At 34.0% G+C, this 21,751-nt stretch overlaps 4 protein-coding genes across 12 annotated transcripts; 2 read left to right on the top strand and 2 right to left on the bottom strand.

Annotated features, from left to right (window-relative positions):
• The first annotated feature begins 130 nt into the window (after nt 1-130).
• Nucleotides 131-2,570, top strand: LOC123215237 (pentatricopeptide repeat-containing protein At2g44880-like). Its single transcript, XM_044635249.1, has one exon. It carries the CDS (start codon nt 298-300, stop codon nt 2,092-2,094), a length of 1,797 nt encoding a protein of 598 aa, XP_044491184.1. The 5' UTR covers nt 131-297; the 3' UTR covers nt 2,095-2,570.
• LOC123215238 (palmitoyl-protein thioesterase 1-like) lies at nt 2,113-7,978 on the top strand. Of its 9 annotated transcripts, none has more exons than XM_044635250.1 (13): nt 2,630-2,787; nt 2,884-3,087; nt 4,085-4,169; nt 4,590-4,641; nt 4,740-4,760; nt 4,844-4,897; nt 5,407-5,457; nt 6,141-6,203; nt 6,282-6,347; nt 6,567-6,653; nt 7,163-7,285; nt 7,373-7,465; nt 7,564-7,978. In XM_044635250.1, the coding sequence occupies exons 2-13, from the start codon at nt 2,997-2,999 to the stop codon at nt 7,825-7,827; spliced, it is 1,050 nt and encodes a 349-aa protein (XP_044491185.1). In that variant the 5' UTR covers nt 2,630-2,787; nt 2,884-2,996; the 3' UTR covers nt 7,828-7,978. The 9 variants fall into 9 exon arrangements, with proteins under 9 accessions (XP_044491187.1, XP_044491192.1, XP_044491185.1 ...); XM_044635253.1 differs by having other exon boundaries at nt 2,635-2,787; nt 6,615-6,653; XM_044635254.1 differs by lacking the exon at nt 2,630-2,787 and adding an exon at nt 3,273-3,365 and having other exon boundaries at nt 2,801-3,087.
• Nucleotides 7,979-8,643: 665 nt separating this feature from the next.
• On the bottom strand, nt 8,644-14,954 carry LOC123215236 (protein ARABIDILLO 1-like). The gene is made up of 12 exons (XM_044635248.1): nt 12,871-14,954; nt 12,431-12,589; nt 12,260-12,340; nt 12,002-12,133; nt 11,697-11,824; nt 11,251-11,338; nt 10,702-10,796; nt 10,458-10,521; nt 10,137-10,312; nt 9,791-10,012; nt 9,341-9,425; nt 8,644-9,205 (listed from the first exon to the last, which is right to left on the bottom strand). The coding sequence occupies exons 1-12, from the start codon at nt 14,218-14,220 to the stop codon at nt 9,020-9,022; spliced, it is 2,766 nt and encodes a 921-aa protein (XP_044491183.1). The 5' UTR covers nt 14,221-14,954; the 3' UTR covers nt 8,644-9,019.
• Nucleotides 14,955-16,545: 1,591 nt separating this feature from the next.
• LOC123215704 (peptidyl-prolyl cis-trans isomerase FKBP20-2, chloroplastic-like) lies at nt 16,546-19,249 on the bottom strand. The gene is made up of 7 exons (XM_044635907.1): nt 19,102-19,249; nt 18,465-18,546; nt 18,166-18,380; nt 17,965-18,074; nt 17,283-17,391; nt 17,105-17,181; nt 16,546-17,018 (listed from the first exon to the last, which is right to left on the bottom strand). Exons 1-7 carry the CDS (start codon nt 19,151-19,153, stop codon nt 16,899-16,901), a joined length of 765 nt encoding a protein of 254 aa, XP_044491842.1. The 5' UTR covers nt 19,154-19,249; the 3' UTR covers nt 16,546-16,898.
• Nucleotides 19,250-21,751: the final 2,502 nt, after the last annotated feature.

The raw sequence follows: 21,751 nt of genomic DNA, 5'->3' as shown, positions 1-21,751 counted from the left end.
TTAAATAAAAATTAAAAAAAATTGTTAATTTCAATATAATAATCAAATAGTTCAATTGTTTCATTAAAAAAAATTGTTATCACGCTTATTTAAAAATTCATCGGTCCAACTAATAATCGAATCAGTCAAAGCAATCCAGACCCGGTTTAACCCCCTGACCAGGTTCAGTATCCAGCCTGGATTCCAAAATATTGCATATGTATCAATCAGGATTTACTGATTCAGGCAACATAATTATTCAGCTGATGAAGTGAAAATACTTATGGGTGGACTAAGAGAAGATCTTTCTACTTATCGATGAGGGAACAACAACAGCTTCTCTGGCGTTCAATAGACAGAAAAATCCTTTCTCTGCTTGAGGGTACCTGCACGAGAAAGTATCTCTTCCAAATCCACGCTTTTGTGCTCCGTAACGCCATCGAAACAAATGTTAACCTTTTCACTAAATTCGTCGCAACCTGCGTTCAACTCGCTGGTATCCTTTACGCACGGCGCGTGTTCGATCAGAGGCTTCGTAGAGACGACACTTTCCTTTGCAATTCTATGATCAAAGCACATGTGCGTATGCGCCAATTCGCTGAATCTTTCACTCTTTATGAACATCTTAGAAGGTACACGGGTTTTGTTCCCGATAATTTTACGTTTACAACATTGGCCAAGTCTTGTTGTTTGAGAATGGCGATTTCGGAGGGTTTGCAATTGCACAGTCATGTTTTGAAAATTGGATATTGCTTAGATTTGTATGTGTCCACTGCATTGGTTGATATGTACTCGAAATTTGGGAAAATGGGTTGGGCCAATAAAGTGTTTGATGAAATGACTGACAGAAGTTTAGTGTCATGGACAACTCTCATTTCTGGGTATGCGAGGTCTGGCGAAATGGTTCATGCTAAGAAACTTTTTGATGAGATGTCTGCGACTGAGAGAGGAGACTCTGCTGTATATAATGCAATGATTGATGGTTATGTAAAATTAGGAGATATGGTTTCGGCTCGAAGTTTGTTTGAAGAGATGCCAGATAGGAATGTGATTTCTTGGACTAGTATGATTTATGGGTTTTGCGCAAATGGTGATGTTTTAGCTGGTAGGTCATTGTTTGATTCCATGCCAGAGAAGAACCTATTTTCTTGGAATGTAATGATTGGAGGGTATTACCAAAATAAACAACCCCGTGAAGCGTTGAAGTTGTTCCATGAACTGCAAGCAAGCAGATTATTTGAACCTGACGAGGTAACCATTGTAAGCATTCTTCCAGCTATTGCTGATTTGGGTGCTTTGGATTTGGGCAGCTGGGTTCACCAGTTTGTTCAGAGGAGGAAACTTGACAGAAAAACCAATGTGTGTACTGCACTTGTTGATATGTATGCAAAGTGTGGTGAAATTGCCAAAGCAAGAAGAGTCTTTGGTGAAATGCCCGAAAAGGAAATAGCTTCTTGGAATGCTCTCGTAAATGGATTTGCTGTCAATGGATGTGCCAAGGAAGCATTGGAGGCTTTCTTGGAGATGATGCGGGAAGAAGTCAAGCCAAATGATATTACCATGATTGGTGTTTTGTCTGCGTGTAACCATGGTGGTTTGGTGGAGGAAGGGAAGCGATGGTTTGAAGCAATGGAGGAGTTTGGACTTACCCCGAAAATTGAGCATTATGGTTGTATGGTAGATCTATTAGGGAGGGCAGGACGCTTGGAGGAAGCTGAAAAGTTGATCCATAGTATGCCTTACGAGGCTAATGGAATAATTCTTAGTTCATTTTTATGTGCATGTGGGAACTCAAAGGATGTTACAAGGGCTGAGAGAGTGTTGAACAAAGTTGTTGCTTTGGATCCAAGGAATGATGGGAACTATGTCATGCTGAGAAATTTGTATGCAACAGAGGAAAGATGGAGAGATGCAGATGAAATTAAGGGTCTGATGAGGAGCAATGGGATTAAAAAAGAAGTAGGCTGTAGTGTTATTGAGGTTGATTGTAGGGTTTCCGAGTTTCAATGTGGAGATAGAATGAATCCACAATGGGAAATGATAGAGCCGATCTTGAGGCTGATGTGGACGCACATGAAGGGACAAGACAACTATCGATGTTTGCAAAGATCATGAACTTGTCGATGACAAGATCGGGCAAGGTACATTGAAGAGATGCATTGTGGTATGGTAGCCCATCAAACTGAAGGCTGCAGATATTAGGTAAGAATGCTTTATAAAAAGGGAAGGGGGAACTGTAGAAGGCTCGTGAATCTACGCTTACCTTGAGAATAGGAGTGTATTCTTAAGCTCGGGAACAGTAACATCGGTAAAGGAAAAGAAGCATCATCGGTGAAACAAGCTCCAATGCAACAAAATCGGCAAGGTTTTGATCTCTACGCAAACTCCGGTACAGTGGAAGGCTCTGATCTCTAACTGAGCTTGTCGAGCTGAACAGGCTCAGAAGGAGATTATATCTAGCTGTGACATTCGTGGTCTGCACAAATTTTGCAATCATATCTCCGGCAAATCCTTGGTGATGTGCAGAGATATGGTACCTTGGCCTTGTTAACAGTATATATTATAATATTCAGCCGATATCTTAATTTTAATTTCTCTTAAAAAATAATAATAATAAACGAAGTTGCCATCTATTACGACGACCCTTTCATCGTAAGCATATTAAAAAATAAATAAAAAATGATGCGGCGCGTGGCTGCACAGCTTTACAGTAGCGTGAAGGTACTGCGGCATGGTCTACATTTTACTACGGCGGACTTGTTTTGAACGTGGATTATCTTGGAATACCCACCAGATATTAATAGAACGGTAGGTTTTTAGTCTTTGGGTATTTATAGAACGGTAGTTGGCCCGTTTGTTCTTTCGTTTCTTCCAATTCTGACTCAGAATTTGTGTTTCTCCCAGAATCCCAAGACCACTGTAACAAGTCCTTCACATTAAGTTCTTTCTGCAAATTACTAATGTTATTGGTCACCTAGGAATCTTAAACCATTTTTTTAACCTTCGTTAAAACGGCAATGGCTCATGTAGCACTATTGGCCACATTCACTCTCCTCATCACCTGTCTTGTTCCAATCACGTACTCTGTTCCTTTCATAGTTTTGCATGGTAATTCTCTCGTTCTTTTCTGCAATTTATTCGGTTACTGTGCTTTGTTATTATTGAACTTTAAATAAATTACTGTGTTCTATCTAATTCTTCTTCGACTCTCTGTTTTGTTTGTTACCATATGGAGTTCTTCATTTGGATTGTTATTAGTTTAAAGACATTTCATAATTTCTTTTTGCAAATAGGTAGTTTCTATGTGGGTTTGCTTGGAATTGGTGAAAGGGAAGAAGGAAATTTGATGGGTTTGATTTTGTTTTCCACTCGATTGACTTGGTGATGTGGGTGATTATTTTTCAAGACTTGACTTCTGTGTTCTAATACAAATCCCAGCAATTGATAATTGTTCTGTTGGTTTCCTTTGACATTTGTGACTGGATGTTTCTGGTTTTATTTTTTCTTGTTGTGGAAGAATTTTGCTTTTAGTGGACTTGTTTCGGACTGCAGTTGTTTCATTAATGTGCAATGAAAAAATTTATCTGAAATGTACTATTAGGTTCATGAAAAATGATTACATGCTTAATTATACCCATTTTACATTTCTGGGGAAAAAGTTTCTTATTTCCCTTAAAGAGGGATCTGATATAAAATTTCATCTACCATATTAATAACTCTGTTCTGTTATGTTTTTTGCTGTATATGCCTTGGATATTATTTTCAAAATCTTTAAAGGCATGTGAAATGATATTATGCTATTGCAAATGGAAATTTACTGCCCCTGCATTTGGTTAAGTGCTTGTCACTTCCTCTTTAAACCAAACATCCTTTATATATATATATAGTTAACACAAGTATTGGCTTATCAAAGAAGTTTATATGAGAGTAAATAATAGAGTTTTGCTCTTCCTATATACGTACATGCATCATTGTAATCAAAATTTTGGCTTCTACTTGATCATCGGCATGTTTTTCACCATTCTGATAAGGAATTTTAGGGAGGTAATCAGATGCACAAATCTTTGTTGTACTATATTGATCTTTTATATGTGCTTTGTGGCAGGTATTAGTGATAAATGCAGTAACCGAGGAATCATGCAGTTTACTCAGCTCTTAAGCAACTGGTCTGGCTCTCAAGGATACTGCATGTATGCTTTTATTTTCTCAGTTTACTTCTGCTATTTGATAGTCTGTTCCAACTGAAGGCTAACTGATAGAGGTTAGATTTCAACTGTGAAGTTATTATTTGGACATAAGACTTGCTAGGATGGAATCATTTGCATGCCTGGGTGCCATAAGATATATATAGTAGCTAATTATTTATATAAATATTTTTAAAATGATTGCTAACTTGTCCTATAACATATACTTTTGACTGGGAAATCATAAAGAGAGGGAAATTTAGCATTTTATGTTATCAAATCAAGCTCATCATACCATATAAATAGTAAATTTGTCCATATGCCTTAATTTGGTATGATATTTTCCTGTTTGTGTATGTGGAACTTTGATACCTGACTAGGTGCAAAACTGAGTGAGTTTCCCTTAATGTTTGTGCTTCTCTATAGAGAAATTGGAGATGGAGCGTGGGACTCCTGGACTATGCCCCTTATGGAACAGGTGACATCTGTATAGATAATATGAATGTTTCTTTTATTGATAATATTTTATGTTTTAATAAATTAAATTCTAATGTATCAACCTTATTGTTCTTGCAGACAGCAATTGCTTGTGATAAGGTTATAGCTATTTGGTAATATGTTTTCACATCATTGTTTTCTGCACTTGAAGTTAACTTTCTTGTCAAATTTCCATATTACAGGTGAAGGGTATGAGAGAACTTAGTGAGGGTTACAACATGGTGGGACTTTCTCAGGTAATTAACTTAGTGAGGGTTGCTAACTTTTTGGATGTTCGGAATTTTCAGCGGCAAATTTAATTTAATTGGTATCTCCTGTCCATAAGAGGATACTCTAAGGATCCCAAATCCTCCTGGATTTCTGTAATTGATACCAGTTTAGTAGGACAGTTGTATGACAGATTATATGTCAACAAACACAATTGTGTCAAGTGCCTTCTAAACTTAGATTAGCTTACATATTTCAATTCCTTCTTTCTCATTGGGGTTTAGAAGTCTTTTTTTGAGTGATTAAATATAGTAGTTATTTACCCCATAAGCTGTTATATGTCATTGGATTGGTAAAGAGTGGAGTATCCTGTGTCTGAAATCTGGAGGATTCTATTTGGCTTGTATTGAAAGTTGCATTGGGTTGCTATTTTATATACCTTAAGTTCCATGTGCTTGTTATTTTTAGTTGCTATTATTAAAACTGAGGTTTAATTAGACTGTTCTGTTAACATTTTACATGACCTTTTTTTTCATAGGGTACTATGATTGGTCGAGGGATTATTGAATTTTGTGAAGGAGGACCTTCTGTAAGAACTAATTTCATGTTCCCTCTCATTTTGCGCCTAATTTTCTTTGTATTTACACAGACATTGTCGTGATTAATTTGATTATGACACCATCATTTTATAATTTAGGATCCACACAATCTATGGGTACCCAAATATTGGTTTTCATATTAAGTATTATATGATATTTTGTACGCAATGTGTCTTCAAGGAGTCAAGAACGTTCATCTTGGCAAATCAATGTAGTATTGTGGGAACCGCATGAAGGACCTTGTTTCCTGCATATATCTCTACCCAGTTTTACACTCATTTCTGCTTCTCGCTATATAGCCTTATGGTAGTTGTGGGATCAGCTATAAATGTGGAACTGATGTGCTTTCTATTCAAAGTGGCTTCACATCTATCCATAAGAAGAAAAAAGTCTGTTCTTGTTTTTCAACTAATCTATTTGTTGAGTAAATACTTGACCCAAAAACTTAAATTAATAAGTAAAGAATCAGAATTAGTATTTAAACTCTTAAAACTATTGATTTACCACATCTATAGTTTTAGCTCATACCTTCTTTTCCTTATAATTTTATCATTGTATCTTCTTTTTTTCTTGAATTCCTTCAATCATGCTTTTTTTTTTACATTGCACTGAGTTACTAGTTTTCTGAATTTAAATTTTGATATCACAAGCCATTTTATCTATATTGGAACAGGTAAAGAATTTCATTTCTGTGGCAGGCATCCATGCTGCTACTGCTTCAATTCCATTTTGTGGAGTAAGTGGTTGCCTCAGATTGACTTAGTCTGTTTTCAGCCTATTAGTGCAGTGTGATTTGATATTCTCAGTTTTGCAGTCTGGCTTGCTATGCATTCTCCTAGATAGTTTAATTAAGTTAGAGATCTACAGCAACTGTGTACAGGTATGAAATTTTACTTAGCTTTAAAGTTCTCACCTCATCATTTCTATTACATATGTTGAGTTGAAAGTGAAAGACTGTTGGATTACATACAAACAATTAATCCCATTCTTGTAACAGCCTGTGTAATTTTTATGCTTCTGTGACATTTGAATTCATTTTTACTGATAGATTCTACTTTCACAACTTCAGTTTCAGTTTTTTTCGTGCTTTATGTCTCAGTTGGTAGCTGATAGCATTTTGACATATGTATCTTCGGTGAGATTGCAGGAACATCTGGCTCCCAGTGGTTATCTTAAAATTCCAACTGTAAGTATTATGCTTTGGCTTAGCTTAAAAGATACTATGCTGCCTTTTCTTTTGCAAGTTCACTGTTAACAAGTTTGTGGATAGTCATCATTGTCCTAACCCAAGAGAGAGGAAATTTGAAAACAGGGGAAGGGATAGATATTTTTGCTAATCAGAATATGAATTAGCTTTTCCTATTTTGTAAAACTGAAAAAGAAGGGTTAGCCTGCTGGAGAAACCATAGATGTTCTATATTCACCAAGATATATCCCAAGGTTTGAATATCAACTAATATGATGGCCAATTTGGTACTTTAATGTCATCAGCATATTATAAGTCATTTGCCCTGTCAGTTTTCTGAAATATGAAGTAGCTTCGTCGTATTATAATTGTTCCATGTTTCTTTTTCTGGATCAAAAGTGTAAATGTACGAGGAAAATCCTTTTGCCTGTTTTAATGGCAAGTGTGCTTAATTTGTACAACTTATCTAAGTTCACATTAACTGTGTTTCTGACTGTTATCAAATCCAGGACATTTCTGAGTATCTAAAGGGATGTGGGTTTCTCCCAAAACTTAACAATGAACTTGCTGACGAAAGAAATTCTACTTATAAGGAACGTTTTTCCAGCTTGGAGAATTTGGTGCTTATCATGGTGAGTTCAAGAGTTAATGTTGTTCCTGTAACATTGGCGTGGATATGATTGGTGATTCTCTTCTCTTTCTTTACATGCATGACTCAGTTTGAGCAAGACAAAGTTTTGATACCCAAGGAAACTTCCTGGTTTGGATATTATCCTGATGGTTCCTTTGATACTATTTTATCTGCACAAGAGGTAAAAGTATTTTATCGGTGATCAGCTGCTGAACATGATAAATTCTGCATAGTTCCTGGTTTCAAAATACAATAATACATACCGTGTGATATGTGCAGACCCCGTTATATATAGAGGACTGGATTGGCTTGAAAACTTTGGATGAGGCCGGGAAAGTTAAATTCATAAATGTTTCTGGGAATCATCTCCAGATCTCTCAAAGTGATATGAAAACGTATATAGTTCCTTACTTGAAAGACACATCGACAATGGTAACAGAATCATCTTCATCTCATAGATGGCTTTCATCAATGTGGAACATGTTTGTGAATCTTGGTGGGTTCAGTGAGGATCCACATTTGCTATCAGTTGTACCTAACTGAAACCGCTGATGGGCAGTGTCTCACACTCACTATTTTTTTCAGTCTTTGACCCATTATTGACTCAAGTCACATTTTTGTGTCTGGTCACATTTTGCCTTGGAATTACTATATAATCTATTATTACCGATATTTAAAATTCAGATTATAAATATATCTACAAGCAGAATAAAATAGATAATCTGGGATTCATTTCTTCCAACTATCATTTCGCATCAGGATTCAATTTTCAGATAATGTTCTTTACTGGAGATCTATTTGAGTCGGTTTGATTCATGTTAGAGTTTAAATAAGTTAAACTCGAGATAAAAGTCCACTTTGACAATTTAACTTGATTTGAAGGACTTACTAATGTTATTGTATTAAAACTATTCTTTTTAAAATTTCTTTTAGTATGATTTTTCTTTTTCATCTTCAATTCAAATCAATCACAAACTCAAGTTAAAATTGAGTTGGATTTTGTTTAGACACAGATATGCACAAATCCACTTATGGTCTCTCACTCTCAGTTCATCTTCGTTTTAGCACAATATCATCTTTACCCAAGTTGTCTTCACATAATATTATATTGACCCTAATCGTTTTGGTTTTACTTAAACCCCTACATTCTGGGGAAATAACTTGACCCCTATGTATCGGTTATAAAATTAGTAATCCTACTTCTTCGCAAGTCTGAATCATTTCCCCCAAGTCAAGGTCAAGTAGTCAGCCCATGTATTCGTGCTGCCACCCGAACAACACACATCCAAATATCAAAGAGAACAAAATAAAAACATATGTTTAAATTTTCCAAAATACAACCCAACCAGAGATAGTGTCTAGAACAACTTCAGCATTTATGCTTTTGTAGAAGAAATTGTCAAAAAAAATACAAAGAAAAAAAATGAGGCACTCATTCTTAAACAGTCCCCCACTCAAAGTACCTTTAACATAAAAAAAAAAAAAGTCACAAAAAGGGGAGATAAGATCACTTTCACACCTAACTGAACAACTTCTAAATACCTAACAAATGGAGAGACAAAGGAAAAGATTAAGTTGTATCGCCCTGGCGCATGATTTTAGTTCACATTTATATAGTTACACGACAAAGCAAAAAAATATTCTTACAGTTTCTGACACTGCTGGTATGGGAGGCTCCATAGCTACACATAATTTGTTGACATCGCTGGATATACATGCTTCTCTAAGAGATGATCTAAAATATTGACATTTCTACATGCTCGTGGTGGTGCTCAAGGTTCCGAAGTACAATTCTAGCAAATATTTTAGCTTCAAGTGGGGCTGTTGCAGCTGCAGCTGCAGCACGAAGAACCCGTGCTGCCCCAACGCCCTGCATAAGACTTGCATGATGCATTGCGTGCCGACCACCAGGAATGGTAAACTGCAATAGAGAACTAGGATACATGAGCACCCAGTCAAGTAGCAACGTACCTATCAAACTGTTGAAATAGGAAGGATAATGAACCAAAAGGGCATAGAAGGGAAATTTTTGTGGAACCTCAAAGAGTGCTACTACCTGGAGAAGCGCAAATGCTGCACAGGACTTCAGTATAGAAGAAGAGTTGCGTAGCATTGTGATAAATCTTCCTATTTCAGCTCCACTGAGACACATAATACAACAGCCCACAACATTAAACAAAGAGAACAGTGTATTTTCACTACCTTTTGCTTTTGCACAATAAATAGAGGCATCCCTAGTCTATCCCCCTTTTTCTCTCACATGAGTATTTAGAGTATCAAAGTAAAATTGCTGAGAACAAGAATTTTCCCCCATTTCCTTTAGTTAAGACACAGATATAACATTGAAAGTTGAAGTTTCGGAAAATCAGCTTCACATATAAAGACATTCTAGGAAAGATATTCAACTCTAATAATTCCATTAATTATGAAGCAGCTAAAAAAATCTTCCACTTTAAGTCCCTCATGTTGACTAGAAAATTTGAGAGAGAGAGAGAGAGAGGGAAACCTGCATCTTAAATGCCCTGCTTCATGAATACGAGCTCTTTCTGTCACTTGTGACAATGCTGCCGGAGCAGACGATGCAGCAGCAGCAGCAAATGCTTGTGGATCAGAAAATGTAAGAACAAAAGCTTCAATATGCTTCAAAGCCATCCTTCTAGCCCCATCTAAGTTCACACTCTTTGAGGTGCCTTCTAATGAAGTTCCTATTAGGGCAGATTCATCCATTCTGTACAGTTCATAAAATTAAAAATGTATGAATCTTGAAAGGATCAGCAAACTAGATGACAGACAAAACTGGAAAATAGTAACAGAAATTGAAATTGAAATAAGTTAAAGTTACTTGGTAGTACCTGCCGTCAAACATGTATGCCAATGCCAATGCAGCCATGAAGCGTGCCATCTTTGATACTGAAGAACTACACAAGTGAACAAGTGCAGGAACTCCCCCTTCCTCCACGATACGTAAAGCATTACCAGGGTTAAAGGCAAGATTCCAAAGAGCTCCTGCAGCTGTTTCATGGACATCCTGGAAGTGAAATACAATGTCAAATCAGGTATCATAACTTGAGTTGCACCAACTAAGCCATGAAGTATAAGATACTTCATAAAGGAACACAAAATGTTTAATCCTAAAATAATAATAAATAAACAAATAAATAAAAATTACTTACTTCAGCCTCAGAGCGTGCAAGTGCTATCAGGGGTGCAACACCTCCTTCTCGTCCAATAGCAATGCTGATTAAGAAGAAAACAAATAATTAATAACTAAGTTAAGAGTCATTGCTGTAGCATACAAGCATGGAATGTCTCAATTTGAAGAACTGGATGCCAGAGTTTTCAGTGAAATTTGGATATTATAAACACATAATTTCAAACATTAGCATATTTGTGAGAGCATGTCACTCATAGATATACCAATTAGCTTCAGACACCGACAATCCCCAAAGAGCACCAGCTGCCCTCTCTTGCAGACCTGGAGATGCATTTGAACAGGATTGTGCAAGGGCAACCTACAGAAACAAAAAAGTTTCAACATGTAGCAAAAACAAAAAAAAAAGTATATTATAATAAGTCCTAACATTGCTGCTCTTAACATTGCATAGGAGAAACAACAAATTTAGTTGCTGAAAGTGAAAAAAATATATCATAATAAATCTAGAATGAAAAACTTCAAGTCTTCAGCCAACAGATCCAGAAGAGTTTCAACAAAATGAAAGCCATAAGATATGCTCTTTCAGTATATAGGTATTCCCATAGCAGTGGCGGTTGCTTTTATGTGTCATTGATTTACATATAGTATCCAGAAAAATCCTAAATTGTCACTGAAGTGCTTTACAAGCTTCTGCACAAAGCAGTCTCTTTACTGCCAAGAGTAATATTTCATTAGGAGCCACCCATTCAAGTGCCTCAACATAATTTACAGAAGATTAAATCATTTACATCTTGACAAACTAAACTACATACCAGTGCCTCAACACCACCAGCTGCTGCTATTGCTTCTCGATTCCTGTCATCGAATGACAAATTCCATAAAGCACCAGCAGCTTCTTGCCTGTTGATGAATACATGTAATGATGCTTAACAGATGAAATCCATAAAAAACAATAAAACTTTATTTGCAGAGACAAAAAAGTTGATTCCTGTGATTAATAATTTAGTTTACTGCACTAAGGTGAGGAAAGGTTGCATTGGAGATGGGCAATGCAGATCCTACAGAAGTGTCATGACCCAATCTATATTAATATGTTTACTCAGTTTACCTTTTATAGCGTAATCTAAAATAAATTAGTAATGTGCAATAATTGAACAAAGAGGCAAAGCATAATAAGAAAATGAAGTCAATAAAAAAAATGCTTCAGATAAATTCAAGAACAGCTTAAAAGATAGCTTCTGGATTAGTAATGAAGTACCTAACACCTTCATGGGGAGAGCGTGTAAGTTGAACAAGGGCTTCAAGAGCACCTGCCTCTTGTCCAACAGCAGAATTGTTAGTATTGCTGTCTCCATGAGCAGCCAAATTAGCCAATGCACGAGCAGCCTGGCATATAGTGGATGAGACAATAAAGAACATCAAAATCACACACTTAAAGACAGACTACAAAAAGGCCAATTTTTCAATGCAACCATGCAAATACAAAAGCAACTGCACTGCCCTTAGATACAAGCAATGAATAGAAAATTATTCAGATGACTAAGAACACTAAACTAGTATTACCTGTTCTTGCACTCCCTCAAACTTGCAATTACGAGCAAGCATCACCAAAGCACGTACACCACCTGCCAAAGCAACTTCCATACTACACTTGTCATCGGCAGCTAAATTAGCTAAAGCACCAGCTGCACGCTCCTATAAACACGAAAATGCAGAAACCAACCCACAACACAAGTTCATACAAATTGATTCATATGCAAGTATATTTAACACATTACAAATAAAGCATTTAATGGGAGCAAATAGTAGTTAGGAATATACCAGAACACCATCACCACCAGAGAACCATTTAGATATAAGATCAACTAGAGCTTTTACTCCGCCAGCCTCAGCAATAGCACCCTAATAAAGAATCTCAAATTGTCACAAAATAGATTTTAAGCATATACCATAAGATGATGAAATCAATGAAAGTTTTAAAATACAATTAACCTTATGCTCTTCTCCGACAGACAAATTCCATAGCCCTCCAGCTGCCTCTTCGGCTACCAGCCTATTCATGGACCTTGCCAAATATGCAAGGATATTGATTCCTCCTTCTTCTGCAACAGCTTTTGCAACATTGGAATTCACGGACAAGTTTGCTATAGCCTATAGAGTTTACGAAAATGAAAAAAAAAATTAACCTATTACCATATATTTAGGTAAAATCATGCTCAAAGGTTGTCTATTACACTGATAAACTTACTAATAAATTAAATACATGGAGTAAAGCAAACTGCTCAAGAAAGTCACTGTAGTATATATTTGTCATCAATATTTAATCAGACCAATTTATTTAAGTCCAAAACAAAAGTACTGAATGAAAATTAGTTAACACAAACAACACAGGTGGGCTAAGATCATCACTAATGTTCCATTAAAGAACTTACCTTTGCAGCCTCAGATTGAAGGCCTTCCCGCCAGGATTTTGCAAGGTCCAACAGAAGACATATGCCACCATCTTTCATAACTGCTTCAGCCCTTCCACAATCTATGCTAGCATTTTCATCATTAATGACAACAAAGGTTGCTAGTCCAGTGGCTGCTCTTTCTTGAACATCCTCTTGTGAGCTTTGCATTAAACTGAGCAATAGGGCTGCACCTTGCTTCAGCCAGAAGTCATCCAAACCCTGTGGGTTGCTCTCAGCAGCACGCAGAAGTGTATGGGAAAGAATCCATTCAAGCCAAGTCATAATCTCATCCAATTTTTTATCTTTACTTTTTGAATTCCTCCAATTGAGAAACACATTCTTCTCTTTCTGTGTAGTATCGTCAAATAAAGAAGCTATAGTTTTAAAAACATCGGTAAAGACGGAAACTAAGAATTTGCCTTTATTCTGAACTGTGCTAAAACTGGTATCCTCTTCAAGAATTGGACAGTTCAAGGCACACAAAACCTTCAAGCTCTTGGATGAAGATAGCAATCGGGCAATAGTAATTGGACCAACATCAGTTCTTGAAACATCCAACCCAACTAATTTAGGGAGCTTATGCCAAATCTGTGCAACCACCCCCCATTTCATATTTGAAGTCCCTGCAACTGAGAGAAAACAAATAGATGATACATTTCCCAATGCTGCCTCATCAATATTCAGGCAGTCCAAAAACCCAATGTCAGCCAAATTCAGACAGTGTTTAGCCAAAGCATTGATAGCATCACCACAAATATCCCTAATTCCAGACAGTCGAAGTTTCTTCAATTTGGGACAGCAAAGAGCTGTTGCTTTGATGGCATCACTAGTGATCCTCTCACAGAAGTCAGGCCCAAGTTGAAGGCTTTCCAGTGCTTCATGACGAGCCACAATCACAGACAATGTTGCATCAGTTATTTTCCGACAGTAATCACCACTTATTTCCTGCAAATTCCTAGCCTGAAGGAATATTATTGCATCTGCAGACTCTGCACCACGAAATCTAAGCTTCCGAAGATTCACACATCTGGAAGCAAGCGAAGCTGCCATAGTAGCATCACATTTATGTGCACGAAGATCCAATGAACTCCACAAACATGGAGAACCACCCAAAGCCCTCCATGTCCTACATGTTGATGACAGCATTGCCCGGTCTCTATAATTCAGATTTGAAAACAACTGAATCACTGTGTCATCAGGCAAACTAGTCCAATCAACATTCCCACTTCGCTCAGATTCTAAAACCTTGTCCTCAACTTCAGGGAAACTAGGCAAAACAACCTTCTCCTTCCCCTTATTTGCCACTTTACGTCTCAATCTTCGACTCATATCTCAATCAATTCACAGATGTCAGCTACCAATACCTTTAACCTCAATTACCTAAAGTCTTTAGTAAATTAAGGAAACAAAATAACCCACTAATCAATCAACCCTCAGCCTCCAATCAAGTTCACAACCCACTAAATAACCAAGATAACAATAGACTTTGACCCCAAAAACCCTAATCCTTAAACAAGTAACAGAATTGAATATAGAAGATTGATAATTCCATAAAAATCCAAACAACTGATAATAAAATTTATAATGGTAAACGCATTGCAGATACAGAAGTCAATGGTTTCAACTTTCATCAAAACTCAGAGCTCAGGCTTTGTGGGTTTGCAGGTAAACCCTTAAATCTTGAATCTTGTGAAATAAATCACTTGCCTTTAATGAGATTGCCTACAAGAACTTCAATGTAGAAAACTATGAAAAAAAATAAAATTAGGAATACAGATAGATTGATAGACAGAGAGAAGAGACAAAGTTGAAGAAGGGTCAGAGAGAATTCAGGTTTAAATGATAAGAAAAGCCAAACCCTCAAAAGACATATTGGCTCACTTTTTTCTCCTGACTTTCTTCGTTATTCGGCAAAAAAACTGCGAGCCAGAAAGAGAGGTGATTGTGATGAGTTTATGGGGATAGGGAAAAATATTGGAACAAATTTACAGCAAAAAAAAATTTATCAAAGATGATAGAAATGGCTAAATTGATGGTATGGTATGAATACTACTGCCCATAATGTTGTCTTAATTAAATTTTAACGTAACAACAAAACATGGACTCCCGGATTTTCGAATAAAAATTTTATTCATAGAATGGATTAGACTTTTAATATTTAAAATAAAATATATCAAACTAATTTTTTACTTATATTTATTATGTAATTTTAATAAAATATTAAAAAAATTTAGTTTATTTTTATAATAAAATCAGAATGTTAGGTTTTTTCTTAGAGTTAGATCTCATTAATAAAAATAATAATAATAATTTTGATATATTTAAATATTGTTATTCCTATAAATAATACTTTTTGTATTAATAATAGATGCAAAAATAAGTATAAATATTATCATATTAGTACGAGGATAAAACAACATATAAATATATTGAATTATTATATTTTTTATTAAAATAATTAAATTTTTAAATCTTTTTACAAAAAATATAAAACTTTTATTATTTATTATGATGCAATATCTTAAACAAAAATAATTATAATTATTTATTTTGTTTTTTTAGAAGCAATATGGTTGTTTGAAACAAATATTAAAAGCTTAGTCACTTCAATTAATTAAATCTAAAAGTTGAGTGTATTCAACAAAATAAATAAATAAATAAATAAAAATTTTGACTATTTAATAAAAAAGTTAACCATTTTTCCTTCAATTGAAAAATATGAAATTTAATATTTTTATATAATTAAGTAGTTTTAAATTATAAATAAATAAATATTTAATTATTTAATATCATTTTAATATTTATATTATATTTAAATATAGTATTAATATATATAATATCACTCATATTTATAGAAACAATATTATATATACAACTTTATTTATATAAAATGATATGTAATTATGTAATTTAATAATTAAAAATAAAATAATATTTAATTCTATGATAATATATTATTATTTATTTACAAAAATTATACGATTAATTTTATTGAATTTATAATTTACTTGTGCTGTTGGTGTGTACTCATTTTGGAAATGATAAAAAAATAATAAAGTTACTATAAGATAGAAACAACATTTAATAGACCATGTGAAGTAATATCTATTAGATTTCTTGCCTTCCTGAGACCCATGATTTTTTGTTGTTGATGTTGTATTTTTTTTTTTTTTATTTAAGGCAATTTTATTCTCTCATATTTCAATATTGAAAAAAAACAATTGAATACACAATTTTTTAATGGAATTTTTCCACATAAAAGTAAGAGAATAGCAACACTAAAAGTATCAAATTATCATTTTTTTTTATTAAAGTAATTAAAAAAAAAATTTTTTCTATTGAAGTGTTCAAACTTTCATATTTTCTAAAAAAATCAAACTTTCAGTATTTTTTGTTAAAAGTATTGAAAAAACACAAATATAATTTTTGTTTTATTTTCTTTTGTTTTGAAAGTAAAGTAATTAATTTCATAACTTCAATAAAAGATAAGTTGTTTTATTTAATTTGAGGCAATTCAATTTTCTTTTGTTTTGAAAATAAAATAATTAATTTAGTAAATTCTCTTTTTAAAAGATAATGAAATATAATTTCCTTTGTTTTATTTTCTTTGTTGTAATATGGCACTGTATTGGTTGAAATACCAAATAGTGTGACTGTCAGCCAACAATTTAGAGCAACACTACATACACTAATAAAATGCATACAAACTGGTACTAACAAAATGTCAAGATTTTGATATTCTTCTAAGATCTTGGAACTCCTTATAATTTCATACATTGAACTTGCATAGAATGTTTTAACTGCTTTGCGGTAGAACCAGATAATGGTTTTAGGCAAATTTCTCAGACGACCTATAAAACTGCGAGAAGAAGATCATAATAATACTAACAAAAGAGAATGAGAAGAAGATTCCAGGACATAATTTGTTTACTGATTTCCAAATATGATTTTCATCGAAACTCTGATTCATATCCAGAGATGAGAAAGGCAACAGAAACAGTAGCCTGTCAGCTGCACACAACATCAGAGTAAAAGCCAATGGTCCTCCTTTGACAATCCTGAACGCTGAGCAATTCCACATCAAACACTTCAAACTGTTTTGAGCTGAAAAATGTTGAGGGTCCCACCTGCTCAACTCAAGATGATATTTTACTAATCAAGTTCATATAAAAGAGGAAGGAGATAATCAGATTAATAAGAATTTGTTGCAGACCGGTGGTCCAAGTTCTGGAGGTATGATGATCCTCCTTTTTCCCCCAGGTCTCATGTCTTGAATTCCTTCCTCAAATCCTGCACAGATTTTTTCTATTTCAGCAAAGTTCCCTATCTATAACAATTGATGTTTATTGTTTGCAGAGAATAATATAATTCTATAAGCATTCTCTTTGGACCTGGAACCAATGCATTAGTTCCCATGCGGATTTTTGCAGGAGAACCCTGTAAGTAGGTACTATCAATCCGTCGACCTGATTCATTATAGCCCACATAGTGGAAGGTCACCTACAAAGAATCACAAGTAAATGGTGTAGCTCCTGATGGGGATGAGAAAATCTTTCAAGTAGTTAAGACTAATAGCGCAATGCATATGTCTAACAAGTCTTCAACTTTTTTAGTCACTCAATTCATCCGTATCGCTCTGCCTTATTTTTCAACTAGTTAGTCCATAGTTTATGTCCCTTATTGAATAACTTAATGTCTGCATTAACATCTAAGTCCAATAAACGTTCTACACTTAATTCCTGGGTTGAAAACAAACAGCTACAAAGACAATCTAAAAGTAAAAGCAATATATATTTTTAACGGGTACAAATAAACTAACATCTGATTGAGTGATCTAATTGTTTATTTTATTTCTAGTTTAAAATCATTCAATTATATAATGACATATCAATTTGCTTGTACCCGTATAAAGTATTATTGTATTGTTTATAACCATAACAATAAAAACCTCAAATATATCTAGCAGATTGTGCTCATCTAAAGATAATAGAAAGATTTTGTGTGAAATCTCATAATTTGAAGCAAAATTAAAGAAAAGGAACCTGTAGCTTCCAAAGACAATGAAAGAAAAACCTGCTGACCAGCCTTTGGGCAATCACCTTTACCAACTTCAAAATCCTTATAAATGAGTCCTGAGTCACGCTTTATGTAATTCTCTGATGCTACTACCTTAACTTCGAAACCTGACACAGATTCACAAGGATTGATGCAAATGAATTGGTGTTCTTCCACATTTTCAGAAGAAAGAAATTGTTAATTTATCAAAACACCAACCTTCTCTAACAAAGTTTGGGAAGTCTTCTGGTGCATTATTTTCTCTCTGTCTACGTTTATTTTGTTCAAGCAAGCGTCTTTCATCATATGGGTTCTTACTCTTTGTCTTCCCAAAAGAAGATAAAGTTGGGAACAAGCCTGATGAAAGCCCAAAAAGAAAGAGAAACCTTCGCTTTGATCCCTCCTCGCTACAAATCCTGTATTCATTTTGTACTCTGGCGAAAAATAAAATGAAACCGGTTAGAAACTAACAAATCTTAATAAAAACACAACTAAGGAACTAGTATTAAAAGTCTCACCCATCATCTTTATTGTTGTAACTAAACCGGCAAAGTCCTACATGCTTCTTCTGAGGCAAGAAAGTTGCTAAACTGGGAAATGCTGAAGAGGTTTTATCAGCCACAAAGTGTGAATAGAAGCACGTAGTTAACGCAGGATTCAGTCAGAACTACTTGAACTCATCTTTGGGTTGAAGAGTCAACCAAGAATTGGGCTCGTTTTCATAAATAAAAATCAGAGTTCGAAAATACAAAATTGAATTGTTTTAGAGTTTGTTATCTCGAATTGACTCTTTTGGATTCAAACTAATCTCAAGTTGAATCTTATTCTTGTTCGGGCTGAATTCATCCCTAAGAACATGGTAACTTACTCCAATTCATTAGAACAAATATTTTCTTCATTACCAGCAAATATTTGGGATTTGCAGACACGGTGATTGAACACACAGTACGATGATATCCAATTAATTGCATATGTAATCTACAACTAAAATTCATATTTATCGAATAATAGAATCAAATCACTTAAAAAAATAAAATAGAGAGAGAGAAAAAAAAAATGTAATGGGAGTGTTAAACATGAATGTTCAAGCCAAGGAAACGAGTTCCAAAATCCCCAAAATAAGAAACGATTACGGTGAGCAGATAGAGAACTTACAGGGTGAGAAAGCATTAGGCGGGAGAGTGGAAGTTGAGAAAATCATCCGCATAGCTCTTCTATGAAGCACAATTACCCTCTTCCGCAGCTCCTCTTATCTCTACTTAGCAATGTTATAATCTGGACCGGGTCCTGACCCAGTCAAGATCCGCTTACTTAAGATTATATTCAAAATAATTTGCTTAATTAAACATTAAAAATAAAATTCGAATTTGAACCTGATTGACCACAAAGTTGAATTGCAGCCTAACAAGAATCGGTCAGTTTGATTGCAATTCATCCCCACGCAAATATGAAACCAAATTTGCAAAGACTCAGTAGACTAACTTTCAAGTCTAGATCAAACTATTTAATTTTATTTAGGAGTGAATACAAAATCGAATTTAAATATTTATTGACCTAAATTTGGTTTAAATAAAAAATATTTAGTTTGTTAAGTCAAAGTTAAAATGGTTTTAATTAATGAAAAATAAGACTTAATTCATTCTTAAAAGAGATGGAAAGAATGACACGAATTTTTGGTCTTATTGTCCTGTAAATGAGTGATAGTTTATTCCATGACGAGTGGATGAGAGTTTAGGTGCCCAAATCTGTACCATAAATGGTATTGGTTTATCCAGTCGAGAATTATTCTATAATTTCTCTAAATAGACTTTTTCCTAAAATTCCTAACAGTGGTATGGTAATTAAGGAAGATTAATTAAAATAGGTATTCGAATTTATCACTTAAATCTCTTTTGATGAAATTTCTCAATTTTTATCTTTTTAAGTAAATGATATTTTTTATTTTAAAAGTATTTTTTATCATATTTCTTTTTATTTACAGTAGTTTTCACAGATTAAACTTTTATATTTCAGAATATACAGATTAAACTTAATTTTTTTATGATGAATAAGATTTACAGATGAAAAATAGATTAATTTATTATGTAATAATTGATATTTATATATTTTTATACTTTTACAAAATGATGAACATAAAACAGTACATTTTTTTGAACGGATGCAAAATGTGCAAAAGTGTAAAGGGGTGCATGAAAATGCGAAGGTGTGCGTGAAAGTCTTAAGGAGTGCGCGAAAATATGAAGGAAGTGCATCAACTCTGAAGGGGTGCGTGAAACGGTAAAGGGATGCGTGAAATCGTAAAATAGTGCATCAACTCTGAAGGGGTGCGTGCATTACAAACGGGTGCGTGAAAATACAAATAGGTGTGTAAAAATATAAATGGGTGCATGAAAATATAAACGAGTGCGTAAAAATATAAACGAATATGTACAAATATAAATGGATGCGTAAAAATACAAAAGGATGCGTGAAAATAGAAAAATGTGTATAAAAATACAAACGGATGCGTAAAAATATAAACGGGTGCATAAAAATACAAACAGATGCGTAAAAATATAAATAGATGCGTAAAATATAAAAGGGGTGCATGAGAACATAAAAATATATATTATATATATTATATTAATAATATAATATATTTTTTATATAATAATATAATATAAAATATATTATATATATATATATAAGGGTGCGGAGTATATAATATATTATTATTATTATTACGTACATGTTTATATTTTTACGCACTCATTTATATTTTCATACACCCCTTTATAATTTCAGACACCCCTTTACACTTTCACGCATCTCTTCACATTTTCACGCACCCCTTCATAATTTTACACACCCCTTTATACTTTAACGTACCCTTTTAGGTTATGATGCACCCTTTCACCCACCCCTTTGGCGTTGCCCAAGCCTTTCACGCACCTGCACCCCTTCAACGTTGCGACACCCTTTCACACCCACCCGTACCTCTTCAGCGTTGTCGCACCCTTTTCATACACCCTTTCAACATTGTCGTACTCTTTCGTGCACTCTTTTATATTTTCGCACTTGTTTAGAAAAATGCACCGTTTTGAAAAAATGCCCAACCTTTCACTCTTTTTTGCACCGTTTTGAAGAGACGCACACCATTTCTCACCTGGCACAACCCACACATCTTGTGTTAGTTATATCTATCATTTTGTAAATATATAAAAGTATATATCAATTATTATATTGAAAATTAATTTATTTTTCATCTTTAAATCTTATTCATTACAAAAAAATTAAGCGTAATCCGTATACTTTGAAATATATGAGAAGATTAATCTGTAAAAACTGTTATAAATGAAAAGAAATAGGATGATGGGTATTTTTGGAATGAAAAATATCATTTACTTAAAAAAATAAAAATTGAAAAATCTTATCAAAAAAGATTTAGGTGACAAATTCGGGTCTATTTTAATTAATTTCCCGGTAATTAATTAGCAAATAAAATAAATGTATGCCATTGAGCATAAGCTTGTTTCGTTCAATTTAAGCCCGGTCGGAAGCATTAATTCTTCGAACCTGCGCCTGCCTAGAAAGAATAGAGATGCTTCTCAGCAAAGTTAACATATGATACAATTGAACAATATTATATCTATTTATTTTTTATTATATAATTAAATATAAAAATAAAATATTATCATATAATTAAATATTATATTATCTGTAATTATACCCAATTATATGTACACATAATTCTATGAAGCACCATATGTCAATACACACATAACAGAATCCTTGTACTCAGTTTCTAGAATAAACCATGCCTTGA

Source organism: Mangifera indica, chromosome 5 (assembly GCF_011075055.1).
Source record: "Mangifera indica cultivar Alphonso chromosome 5, CATAS_Mindica_2.1, whole genome shotgun sequence".
NCBI lineage: Eukaryota > Viridiplantae > Streptophyta > Magnoliopsida > Sapindales > Anacardiaceae > Mangifera > Mangifera indica.
Note: the sequence above shows the minus strand (reverse complement) of the source record. Positions and strands in the feature narration are given on the sequence as shown.